General features: G+C 44.0%; 1 protein-coding gene across 6 annotated transcripts in view; it reads left to right on the top strand.

Annotated features, from left to right (window-relative positions):
• Nucleotides 1–12,348, top strand: part of DIXDC1 (DIX domain containing 1) — a 75,337-nt gene that overhangs the window by 11,648 nt on the left and 51,341 nt on the right. For 3 of the 6 annotated variants that reach the window (XR_013390911.1, XM_028707383.2, XM_077919729.1), the window contains exon 1: nt 9,128–9,148. The exons of 2 other annotated variants lie outside the window; for them this stretch is intronic. Coding sequence is in view for 3 of the 4 variants with exons in the window: in XM_028707383.2 (XP_028563216.2) it covers nt 9,143–9,148 (6 nt within the window). In the remaining variant the exon portion in view is untranslated. Of the gene's footprint in view, nt 1–4,004; nt 4,237–9,127; nt 9,149–12,348 lie in introns of those variants that run through there. One more of the 6 variants, XM_077919730.1, reaches the window with a different exon arrangement.

Genomic DNA, 12,348 nt, shown 5'->3' with positions numbered 1-12,348 from the left:
GTAGAATTTATCCATATGGTCTAAGTGATCTTATAGTTCTCTACAGGCACAGGTGGTCTTTCAGGTAACCTGATCCCAAGTTGTTCAGGGCTTTATATGTCAACATCAAGATGTTGAGCATGGCCTTCTGCACTCATTAGTACAGCCTTCCATATACAGGTGTTTTGAACGACAGGTCTCATCAGTCTAGCCCATGGGCAGGCAACCTAAGGCCTGGGGGCCAGATCTGGCCCAATCGCCTTCTAAATCCGGCCCGCGGACAGTCCGGGAATCAGCGTGTTTTTACATGAGTAGAATGTGTCCTTTTATTTAAAATGCATCTGGATTATTTGTGGGGCATAGTAATTCGTCCCCCCCCCAAAAAAAATTGTCCGGCCCCCCACAAGGTCTGAGGGACAGTGGGCCGGCCCCCTGCTGAAAAAGTTTGCTGACCCCTGGGACTCTAGCCCATCACCAGGAAAGCACCAGATTGGTGCATCATACTAATACTTTTGGGGACGTGGGTGGCGCTGTGGGTTAAACCACAGAGCCTAGGACTTGCCGATCAGAAGGTCGGCGGTTCGAATTCCTGCGACGGGATGAGCTCCCGTTGCTCGGTCCCTGCTTCTGCCAACCTAGCAGTTCGAAAGCATGTCAAAGTGCAAGTAGATAAATAGGTACCGCTCCGGTGGGAAGGTAAACGGTGTTTCCGTGTGCTGCTCTGGTTCGCCAGAAGCGGCTTAGTCATGCTGGCCACATGACCCGGAAGCTGTACGCCGGCTCCCTCGGTCAATAATGCGAGATGAGTGCTGCAAACCCAGAGTCGGCCACGACTGGTCCTAATGGTCAGGGGTCCCTTTACCTTTTTACTAATACTTTTGATTTGGCTTCACTTCATACACCACCCCACATCATGTTAAGTTATTGGATGCTACAGCAGAGGAACTTTGACATGCTATCATGTTAATGTTCACAATATTGCATTTGGGGGCCATTTAAAGATATGCAACAGTAAACAAGCATTATGCAGTCTGTTTTTTGGAGAGGATTGGCGTGGCAGCAGCCATGTATCAGAGGTTGCAAACATTCTTTTCTGTATCCTGTAGGGTATTGAACTCATACTTAGTCCATGATGAAAAGTTGTCTGTAAATCTTCATCCAGTGTGCAACAATTATTTTACATATTTCTGGGGCAACGGTTGTTCTTATATTGAGGCTTAAATGTTTACCTTAAATGCTTTAAGAATAACGGTTTTAAAATTGTATTGCTTCTTATAAAGGCTACATATCGTTCCTTATTTCAAGGTCTCATAGAATATCATGCTACTCTTCCTGGGCTATAATGCAGAATCTGGGCCTATTTGAGTTATTGTAATCTGTCTTGGTGACAGTTCTGCACATTGTTCCTTTCCTTTCATTACACTGCATAGTTTAGAATCCAGAAGTGGAGAGCTCTGGTTTTCATTCTTTATTATTAAATAGAAAGTTTCCAATCCTTACGGTGGCAAAATAATTGCTTTAACTTGCTAGCTGCTTCTGCTAAAAGATGCAGAAGTGGTGTATGGCTGGAACATGGAGCTTCCCTACTGCAGCTTTCTTTCTTTCTTTTTTATTATTTTATTTTATTTTGACAAAGTAATAATCATAAATAAATAAGAATAAAAATGTGCACCCCACCACTGAGACCATTCCATTGTAACTATCCAGCCTCCCAAAATTTCAGCACCTCTTGCGATGGTTTGACCCCTTTCCATTTTGACAGTACAAATTCTACAAACACCTTCCATATCTCCTCAAAATCATTTCTCCTACATATGCCCCGTCTTACCTTAATGGCATATGTTAATTAATCATTCTGCTTGCCCCTTCCACTTCCTAGCTCTCATAATTCGTGCAGCTATCAATAAATTTGTGGGCAAGTCCTTCATAGCCTGCGAACCTTCTCTCTCTCCTTTCTCATATCCTTGTGTCCTCGTGTTGTTGTCTGTCCCTTTTATTCTTATGTGCTTCTTCTCTTACCCTATTCTCATGCTTGGTCTTATTTTTCTTTCAAAAAGTGCTAACCCAAATTTATAAGAAAAACTTGATTGAGGTCTTGAACTCGAAGTGGTGATCATGAGGACTTGAACTTGAAGAGCAAGGGAAGCAGGATGCTACACCAGGTCTCCACACTGCCAGTGATTCTGAGTAGTCATTGGATCCAGACGTCCCTGCTCCGCTACTTGAGGTCCCTACACCAGTTACCTGGATTCCTGGCCAGCTTTCGGGTGTACCCACCCCATCTCCCAGGGTTACAGGAACAGAGGAGACAGCAATCCAGGCAGGAACTTCCCAGGCAGGAACTTTAGGGTCTCCAGCAAAGTGCTCACTTAGCTACCTGTGAGGCTACTCAGGAGGAGAGGAAATGCATGGAAACTCCCACCTGGATCAGGGGCTGGCTGAGAGCCAGGAAGGGATAGAGCCTCCAGCTCCTATATAACATCCCAGTCCAAGCTGCTTGATTGCTGAAACAACAGCTTTCATTCCCAGCTCCAACCTTCCAGACCTTGAGAAATGGACAGAGAAATGTTGCAAGTTAAGCCAGTGTGTTGAAAGTGGCTTATAATTTGGGCTCTTCTGTGTGTGCCTATCATAGGACATTTTCATGTTTTAGGAAGTAATAATATGTTATTTGTACACCAACTTTAATTACAGTTACCTGTAACTTCTAACATGGGCTGTAATCCTGTGTACAGTTATTTAGGAGTGAGTCCCATTGAAACTTAACTTACAAGTAATATTGCATAGGATCGGACTGAAAGGCAGCAATATGCTCCGTTTTAAGTGTGTCATTTCAGGAATTTATTAACAAACAATTTAAATAGTACTGGGATGGGATTGTCTGAGGGCTGTTCTTGCATAACTCTGCATCTGGTTTTGTTAAGCAGTGCTGAGAATTCCCATTGTTTCGTTCACTTAAAAGGAAGGGGGTGAAGTCTTTTGCTGAGCAGTGTGGTTTGTTCCAGAAAAGCATTTAACTTCACTGATAGCTTAAAGGTACCAGTGTTCCCACTTTAGTTGGATGAATATCTCATAATAGCTCTAATCCTGGCCATCACTGTGCCTTGCCTCTTTCATTCCTAGAGCCTCTGTTAACTGGAAAACAAACAAATGCCAAAACAAAAACTTGATTTTGCACAAATCTTGCTTATTTCTTTTTTTAAAAAAGAGTAAGGAGATGAGAAGGGTGGGAGAACAGGGCTGTGACTGACTCGAGGCACTTAGCATACTCACAGACATATAGCCAACCCTCACTCCTTTTGAAGTCCAAATTACACTTTTTCAGTGTGTAACAAATATAGAGTTCTATTTTTAAAAATCCAAGAGAAGGAAGTGTGTACCACGGGACAAAGATGACGCAATCCTGTACACGTTTACTTGGAATTAAGTCCGTATTCTGTTAGTTTTACTCTCAGGTACAGGTGCCCAGGAACGCAGCCTAAATTATTCCAGCAACTTGAAAGGAAATGCTACCAGGATGTGGACACACTTAATTTGTTTATTGCTCCCCCTGGGCTGTAAGGATCGATTTGCATAGCCAAGCCATGGAGCATGTTTTCAAACCACATTTTAGCAATGAACTGCCTTGTGTGGTTATGTACACAATGTACCCTAACACTGAAGAGATGGCAAATAAATTGGGCATAGCCTGTTACAGACGCACTGGCGCTGACTTTCAGCTTTCCTGGTCAAAGTTTTAAAGTTGGAAGTTCCATTTTAGATTTTCTTCTCTTTCGACTACGTTCCCTTCTTAGCCGAACCAGATTTGCTCCCCCCCAGTCCTTCGGAGCAGAGCTCTGTATCAGATGGAGGGGCCAGCCTCTGGAAATAGGTTTCAGATGTTTTCCCTGACCAGTTCCTCAGCCTGCATCTGTTAAGCTGAGGCGTTTCTATAGGAACAGAGTGGTGTGACATCTCTCCTGCTGCTCCCCCAGTGGCTCCCTCCGAGCATGCCCAGTAGAAGTCTTGACTTTGGCTCAAGTATCCTGTTTGCACTAACGGGCTGCACATATGGGACTATGAACAAGGTCCCCCATGAGCTGCAAGTCTTTGTCTTTAGGAGGAGGAGGGGGAGAAGGAGGAGGGGGTCGTGCCCCAGGCTGGAGAATTTGTTCTGCATGCTCCGAGAACTCGGCCCTTTGGGTGGGCTTCTGAAGAATGCTTGCCTGCTTGGCGCGCGGAAATTTATTGGATATCCTGCACGAGGGCTTCACAGAGGTAAATAAAACTTCTCTGTCTTCCCGTACCTTGTCTTCTGCAAAGCTAAAGGACCCCGAATGCAACTGAAACGGGAAAGATCTTGACCTCCAAACGTGAGGACTTGAAGCACCCAGCAAGCCTCGCTGGTGCTTTGCAGAGCATCGTTAAGTTTTGGAGAGTTTGTGTAAGCGATTCCTAGCTAGCTGTTTATGCACCAAGTTGCAGCAGCAACCTTTGCTGACTGACTCAGCAGCAAAGTGCGGAAACGTTAGGATGGAAGACCTGCTTTGTAGAATTGGCAGGTTTTTGCTGTGTGTGTGTGTCTGCTTGAAATGCTGTAAAGTCTGTTTTTATGGGCATGCAGATTCTTGGAGTAGGGACTTAACATGCTGGTTGCTCCCCCCGCCCCCTTTCCCCGTCCATCTTGATTCTAAACAGTTGGGGACATAGAAATCGGCACATACGGGGCAGTGGTGGCGGGGCAATTTGATCAATTATTCTGAAGTTGAAAGAAAGCATGTTAAATAAACTCTTAAGTTGTGGGATGAAATACCTGGCTGATACCATTGAGGGGGGAGGGCAGCATCTCCTAGTCCTGTTTGCAAGCAGTTGGTGCAAAGCCAGTTCTGTTTGATCTGTTTGCCTTTATCAAGGAATGCCATCAGTGGCGGTGCAGCTAAGTCAAGGGTTTCCTGGCTCAGTAAGCTGAGAAGACAGGAGACCAAGGTGAGACTTATGCTCAGTGATCAGGATTATGGTGGTTTTCCTCCTCACCTGACGGAACTTACATTGTGTTCCAGACTTAACCTTGTGTCTTGATTTGGCTGCTTGTAGAGCTTCTTTTGGCGGTTGCAGGCCTCAGCTCCTCTGAGATGTTTCATTCCCTCTTTCCTATTTACAAACTCCTATCTCACAGTGCATCCAGATAAATGAGACTGCTCAGGGGGAACTTCAGGCTTTTAAATATAGAAAATGAGCACTTCTCTCTCTCTCTCTCTCTCTCTCTCTCTCTCTCTCTAGTTTTCTTTCACTGCTGTCCCCCCCTTTCATTTGAATATCCTGCTGTCATTTATGAGTTTAGGTTTATTCAACGTATACATCACTTCCTACTAAAAAAAAAAGTCCCCAAGTGCTCTGTAACAAGAGTAAAAAATGCAGTTAACGTTCTGTTTTCTTTTGGCAGGCTACAAACTTTGTTGAACTACAGCTCCCATCATCCCATTGGCCATGCTTGCTGGGGCTGATGGGTGTTATAGTTTAGCAACATCAGGAAGGCCACAGGTTCCCCACACCTGGCTTAGTCTGTCCTCCTCTCTATTCTCTGATGGGAGTGGGGTGGCAGGTAGAAGCAGAGGAATCCAGAAGGATATTTCTGTGGCCAGGATCTGTTATTTTTTCTCATTTTTAAAGCAAGCAGTGGGATCCACTCTGAAGTAAACGCACATAGGATTAGGCCATGGGTGAACAGCTGTTTACAGCCTGGTCTGAGCATTTCCCCAGGAATAAAATATCATAGTTTGAGGGTCAGGAAAGCAGAGATTCCCTCACAGACTCGTGGATTTTTTGCTGGTGTATTGTGCAATGTGTTACTGACACAATAATAGTGCATTAGTTGCTGGACCGCCCACACATCATTCTGCTTCATTAATTTCTCTGCAATGCTTCCCTAGTGTTACCACGTTACTTCCATCTGGAAGGGCATTCTTGCACAATAGGACAACTAAAGTAGGCACCCAAAAATCTCTGGAACCTTTTTTTGGGCCAAGGTGTGTGTGTTAAATTTCATTTTATAATGCCTTCTTGGAACATTTGTAATATGTAAAGTTAGAGGATTTTAGCAGGAAACTACAGGATGTGCACCACTAAAAAACAAAGCAGCATAAAACTTTAGAGGTATTAACAGTGTTGAGAGCAGGATTGCTTATCCCCACCTCAATACCACCATGAGCACAAATCACCCCAAAAGCACATTGAAAAAGACATCTAGAGGGACTCTTGGCTCCTCTGCAACAAATCTGTCTTGAACTTCCCAGCAAGGTCAGTTTGGGATTTAACCTGGTGTGCCGGCTGGGTGCCATTTTGGCTTTCAGATCCCCTGACTCCCAGCTGACTTTGGGAAACTGCCGAATAGGGTAACAAGATCATACTGTTCTCAGTTCTTACATCTGAAATGAACCATGCAGGAATCTCAATTAGGCTGGGTCTCAGAGCTTTGAGAAGCAGATCTTTCCTCCCTTTTTCATTGTGATAAGTTCAAATGAGGGGTGAGATGGGGAATAGGCATCAGAGGGCATGCAATGTCATAGCTTCTGTACTGTCTCCCTATAGATTTCTGAGCATATTTCATTGTACTGATCTCGACCTACACAGTCCTAAATGTCATGAGTTTCACAAGACTACTTCCATTCCCATATGCCATCACAGTGTCTTAAATCAACCAAGAGTATACCATTGAACAATAAGAACACATACAGAGGTATTATTGTTGGCTGTTCACCAGCTGTGGCATTTCTTGCTTTTGTTAGCCATAGCTAGATCATTGCATCATATATGTAGCAGGGAATGCAGAGCCTTGGGCAAATTGTTAAAAATGTTTTAAGAAAGTAGAAATGTGAACAGTGCTAATAAACGTAAGTACAGCTGAAAAGTTATTGGACTAAGTAGAAATGAGTTAAACTTGGACTTGTGGACAAGATTATGGAGTTGCTTGCATATATAAGTTTTCCCTAATGAGGCAAACAGCCATTTTCATCTAGGAAAACTGATGAGAAAGGGTTAACCACTCCCTCCAGTGCCACAATTCCTCCTGTGGCTGCTGTTCGCTAAAATTTATAGTGACTGCAAATCCGATCATGGATTTCCATTATCTTGTCCAGCTTGGCTTTTAGGCTTGAGAATTTCTCAGCTGCCCCTCATAAATATCCACAGCACTTTAGCCAAAGATCAGGAAATTGCAACTGAGGTTCAGCCTCCTTTTCTTGCAAAAGACAGGGCCACCTTTATTTGGGCAGCTTCAATCTAAAAGGGACTCACTATGATAGGTTGCTACCATCATCCTTAAATTGCATCTTCAGCTTTTGAGGCATAAGAAGTAAGACTGTTTTGCTCTAGGTCTCACGCTTGCAGCTAGAAAGGGAAGCAAGGATGTTTGATTTGTAATCTTGTGCTTTGATCCACTAACCACAGTCCTTCCGCTGTACTGTCTTAAAGAGGTTTATTCATGAACTCACCAGACTTTGGAGCAATTGCAGTCTCAGCTTTGTGTGACCGCCACCCCACCCCCAGCTGGCCAGGTGATGTTGTCTGACGCTTGTTGGACTAGAGGACTTTTCAGGACATGATTACAGCAGGAGTGAGAAAGTGGTTCAGCACTAGTAGCTGCTTTAAAAAATGCTGCAGCTAGTGGCATATTTTACTTGCATGCAGCTAATACATTTTGAATGCAGTTTTTGCAAATGTGACAAGTGTCTCACAGAAATTAATGGACCTGTTGCATGAAGTCTGGAGCAGAATGGTAATTGTGCCCCTGCCGGCCCTGATATGAAGCATGGGAATCACAAACCTTGCATAACTTTGCTGGTTGGGCCTAGATACAGTGCAGCAAAATAGAATGGATTCGGCTTAAAAAAACAAAACAGAAATACATCCATTCCTTTATATATTCACACAACCCCAAAAACTAACTGCTTAGAAAAAAGAATAACAAATTGCAAAGAAAACACATTCTGGTCTCTGCCAGTGGGTCAGGGGACCAAGGTACCGCATTTTTCGCTCTATAAGATGCACCAGACCATAAGACGCACCTAGTTTTTGGAGGAGGAAAACAAGAAAAAAAATATTCTGAATCTCAGAAGCCAGAACAACAAGAGGGATCGCTGCACAGCGATCCCTCTTGCTGTTCTGGCTTCTGGGATAGCTGTGCAGCCTGCATTCACTCCATAAGACACACACACATTTCCCCTTACTTTTTAGGAGGGAAAAAGTGAGTCTTAGAGAGCAAAAAATACGGTACATAGGAAGGAGGGTGCTCCTCTGCCCCCTAGGAAGAAGATTGTAGCGGGGACTTACCTTCTAACATCTGTACAGAGCTTAGAACATTTTAGACACTTTGTAAGTGTTAATATTCATGAAGATGAATTTAAAAGTTCTTAAATGCAAATATAGAGGGGGTGTGTGCGTGCACACACATGAACATTTGGCTCTCAAATAATCTCCCTACTGCTTTTACAGTAATACACTCCTTGTTTCAAGATCACAGCACTGCTTCTGCGGTTGGCATTTTGGGATCTGGATTTGTCAGGTGGTTTTGTTTCTGCTGGTCTCTCCTGCCTCCTTTTTGCTGGCTGTGAGCACTCACCCAGCCCCATTAACTCAGGGAAAGAGTGTGACCCAGAAAGAGGGCCTTACTGCCTTCATGGGTGCAGGGCCAGTTCTGCACCAATCAAAACCTGTGTTTGCAGGGGTTCCATTGCGCATTAACATTGCCACTTTTAATTTGAGGGAAAAGCATATAACCAGCAGAGCAGTTGGTAGTACAGAAAAGCAATGAAACAAGAAATAGCAATAGATCTTTCTCTCCATCAGCTCTGTATAAGAAGATGGAGAAGAGAGCAGGAAGGCCCTTCTAGCTGGGAAGCCCCATGGAATCTTCTCCAGTGACGCTTCCTCTTCTTATCTCTACCACTGCTGCTGAGCAGGGTGTGGAAATGTGCTGTTCCCACTTCCTTTCTCATGCCCATGTTTCGTGGGCATAGTGGTTGGGAGGATTGGGCCCATAGTTGCTTATGGCGAATCTGCAAGCTGCTCGCTCTTCCTCTTTCTCTCTCTCTGGACAAAATTTCCACTCTGTGGAAGATGAATGAGGAGGCAGATGTGGCTGTTTGAGATTGCTGTCTCAGTAGCATCATGGACCCAGTCCGCTGCCATGGGGGTGAGCAAAAGAGTAGAGGCAAGAACAGCCACCGATTTCTCTTTTTTGCATGCTTCCCCCAGAAGAGGCAACGGCCAAAAGGGGGTGTGCTGCTGGGGTCGATAGGCTCCAGGAGGATTGCTAGCGCTGTGTGTGTGTGTGTGTGTGGTCTTCCCTTCTGTACATGGCACGGCAAGAGAGAAGAAATTGCTGTTGACTTCTCTTCACTAGGAACAGCTGCCGATCAGATGTTTTTCCTTTAAAATAAGAGTGCCAGTGTTAAGCGTACCCTTTTCAAAAAGGGATGCTTCATATGTCGTTTGACCCCTGGTCGCTAACGTAATCCTTGAATCAGGGTTCAGGGGAGCATCCTTAGGCTAAATGAACCTTCAGTTCCTGGATAAGATACGGTTTGTCTCATTTAAATCAGAGTGGCTGCAGTTTAAAAGCTGGAAGGCCCCTTGAGGCGATTGCACAGTCCCTAGCCCTTCATTCATTAGCGGATTATGTTCTGCAGTTAGCCTGATTTCCCGCTATTTCTAAAGGATGCTCTCCACACTTTTCGGCACTTTAATAATTCAGCCTTCCAGCAGGATGGAGGCAAGATAATACAGGGCTGGTATAAGTGGCAGGTTGCACGGTGAAGAAACTTAGCAGGAACTTGAGTGTGGTTCAGCATTTGCGGTTTTATTCAAAAATTACAACCCCAAAAACAAATCAAAGGCACTGTGAAGACACTTAATTGGGTGAACTGTGTTTCTTAGTATAAGACAATCTTCCCCAACTTGGTGTGCTCCAGATGTTTTGTACTGCAATTCCTTTCAGCCTCAGTTGACACAGGCTAGGGCTGATGGGAGTTGTAGTCCAAAACACCAGGAGGGCACCAGGTTAGGGAAGGCTGCTATGAGACTTGATTTTGATATCTGGGCTCAACAGAGGCTTTCCATAATGTCAGTTGTCTCCAGGTTCAATATTTTGCAGGAGGGATTCAAGCACATTCTGGAAATTTAGCTTTGTGCAATTAAGTGGATTAAGGCAGGCTGCTGTCCTAGCACACCAAATCCACTTGGGGAAAAGAAAGACTTTTTTTGCAGCTTGGAAAGTGATGGGAAAATGCATTGGAAAGATGAATGAATGCATTGTATGGTAAATGAATGATTAACAGGAAGAAAATAGTGACCATCTGGAAATACCCACTGATGATGCTACAGTTCCCTCACTCTGAAAGTGAGTTGTCAAGAGCGGGAAGACGACTGCATTATTAAGCTGCTGGTTCCATTTATCATGAGCATGACTTGGCCCTAAATGAAAAAAGAGGGGGGAGTAATTTTCTTTTCTGAACACCGGATGATGTTGCACAGAGATACGTTTGAATGATGGCCCTTGATTTGTTTGATATGGCAGAACCAGCTGAGATTTCTGATAAAGAAGCACTTGCTCCAAGGAGGCAGGCATTGGAAATATTATTTCTCCTTGAAAAGGTGAAGATAATCATCGTCTTAATGATCTCCCACCTTTGAGTACAAGTGCTGGGAAAAATCACTGAGGCTTGTTGGGTTGAGAGGGGATGGTAGGATGTAATTTTGGAGGACAGGAAGAGCAACGGTGGTTGTTGCAGATTGATGGGGTTAGAAACTGTTTGTAGACCTGCCAGTGCGGAGAGACAGACAATTTTTCCAGTGATCATTTGGGGCTCTGTATTCAGGAAAACATGACTCTAAGGACCAGTTGATGCATCCCTTGTGCCTTGGAATTTGCCTGGCCTTCTGAAGTGAATGAGGTGGACAACTTGCTGGGCTTCATGCAAAACCACAGTTCATATTGTTCTTTACAGATTCAAAATGGTTAAACCCTGATTTTGACAGTCATGCCTCCTTAGACTCATCCCTGATTGCCTCTCCTTGGAAACAGCCTTAAAATCAGGAGGAAAATGTTGCCGCTATTTTTAAACTTACAGAACCTGTTGCTAGGCACTGCTGAGCTCAAGGTGGTCAGGCGCAAGCACTGCAGGAAAAATCACTGAATGGGGAGAAAGTCTGAGATGGATTAGCTTCTCGGACCTCTGGGTCTCAATGCAGCCTTTCTGACTGTCTTGGTCTTGTCAGAAATATAGGCAGGAACTGAAATTCGGACTTAGCACCTTGTCCAAGTCTCCAGGCTGCCCACTGTAGTGGTGACCAGCTTTGGGGAACAGATTCCTTTAATAAGTAGTCTGTGCTTTGTATTCTACCCATTTTAACTATATCCAACTGACCACATCTACTGGTGTCCAAGGGAGTTGACCTTTAGGGAATGAACCCTTCATTTACTAGCACATCAGAAGAAAAAAATAGAACCCCCCCCCACTGGTGATGCTTAGGTTATTCTAGATGGATGCTTGGAATTAATCACATAGACCAGTCTCTCTTCTCCATACTCCAATCATGCTTTTGTAGAAATCTTCCCCACCCCACTTCATTGCTTTGAAAAACAACAAGAATGTAAACTGACCAAGCTCTGGCCAGGAGATTACTGAGATCATCTAATTAAGATAATGTCTAGGAGCTTAGAAATTATGCAAGGCCTTAGCCACATTATGTCCTGATGCAATTAATGCCTTGAGCTTCGTTCCTTGCCTCACTGTTTTGCCTGCAGAGCCCTGAGTGCTATGTGAACACTGAAACAATAACAACATACACCCTCCATAGGAAGGAACTATGGAGGAACAGAAGCAGTGGCTCATAGATCCTTATTCTGCTAGAAAGAGAAAAGAAAAATTATGACCATAATGTAAAATGTGCGCATTTAGTTAATTCATACTTCAGTCATCATGCTTAAATAGAATTGAACTTTCTAGTTATGGAATTCACAGGGGTTGTTGGCATAAAATTTGTCTTTCCTTGTTGGCATTTTCCTTTTGATCTGCAGTATATCTGGCGAGGAATAAATGTTGATGGATATTGGGAAATGTGGCTTTCTCCTTAAGTTTCACCTACGTTTGTCGTGTAATATGTCCTGATGCTTAAGACCAGAAAAAAGCAATTCTTGCTTTAGAAGTGAAGTGTCCTCAAGGAATGTGTTCAGGTGCCAGTACAGCCCAGAAATCCCGTTTATTCAAGAGGAATTGATAAATGGAAAAAAGAGCAATGTGCAATCAAAATGAAAATAAAACACTAAACCAGAATATTGGTCTAACTAGTCCTACACAGCTGCAGAGCCAGCCGATTGGGTGCCTGGGGTGG

Source organism: Podarcis muralis, chromosome 15 (assembly GCF_964188315.1).
Source record: "Podarcis muralis chromosome 15, rPodMur119.hap1.1, whole genome shotgun sequence".
Taxonomy (NCBI): Eukaryota; Metazoa; Chordata; class Lepidosauria; order Squamata; family Lacertidae; genus Podarcis; species Podarcis muralis.
This window is presented reverse-complemented; position numbering and strand designations above follow the sequence as displayed.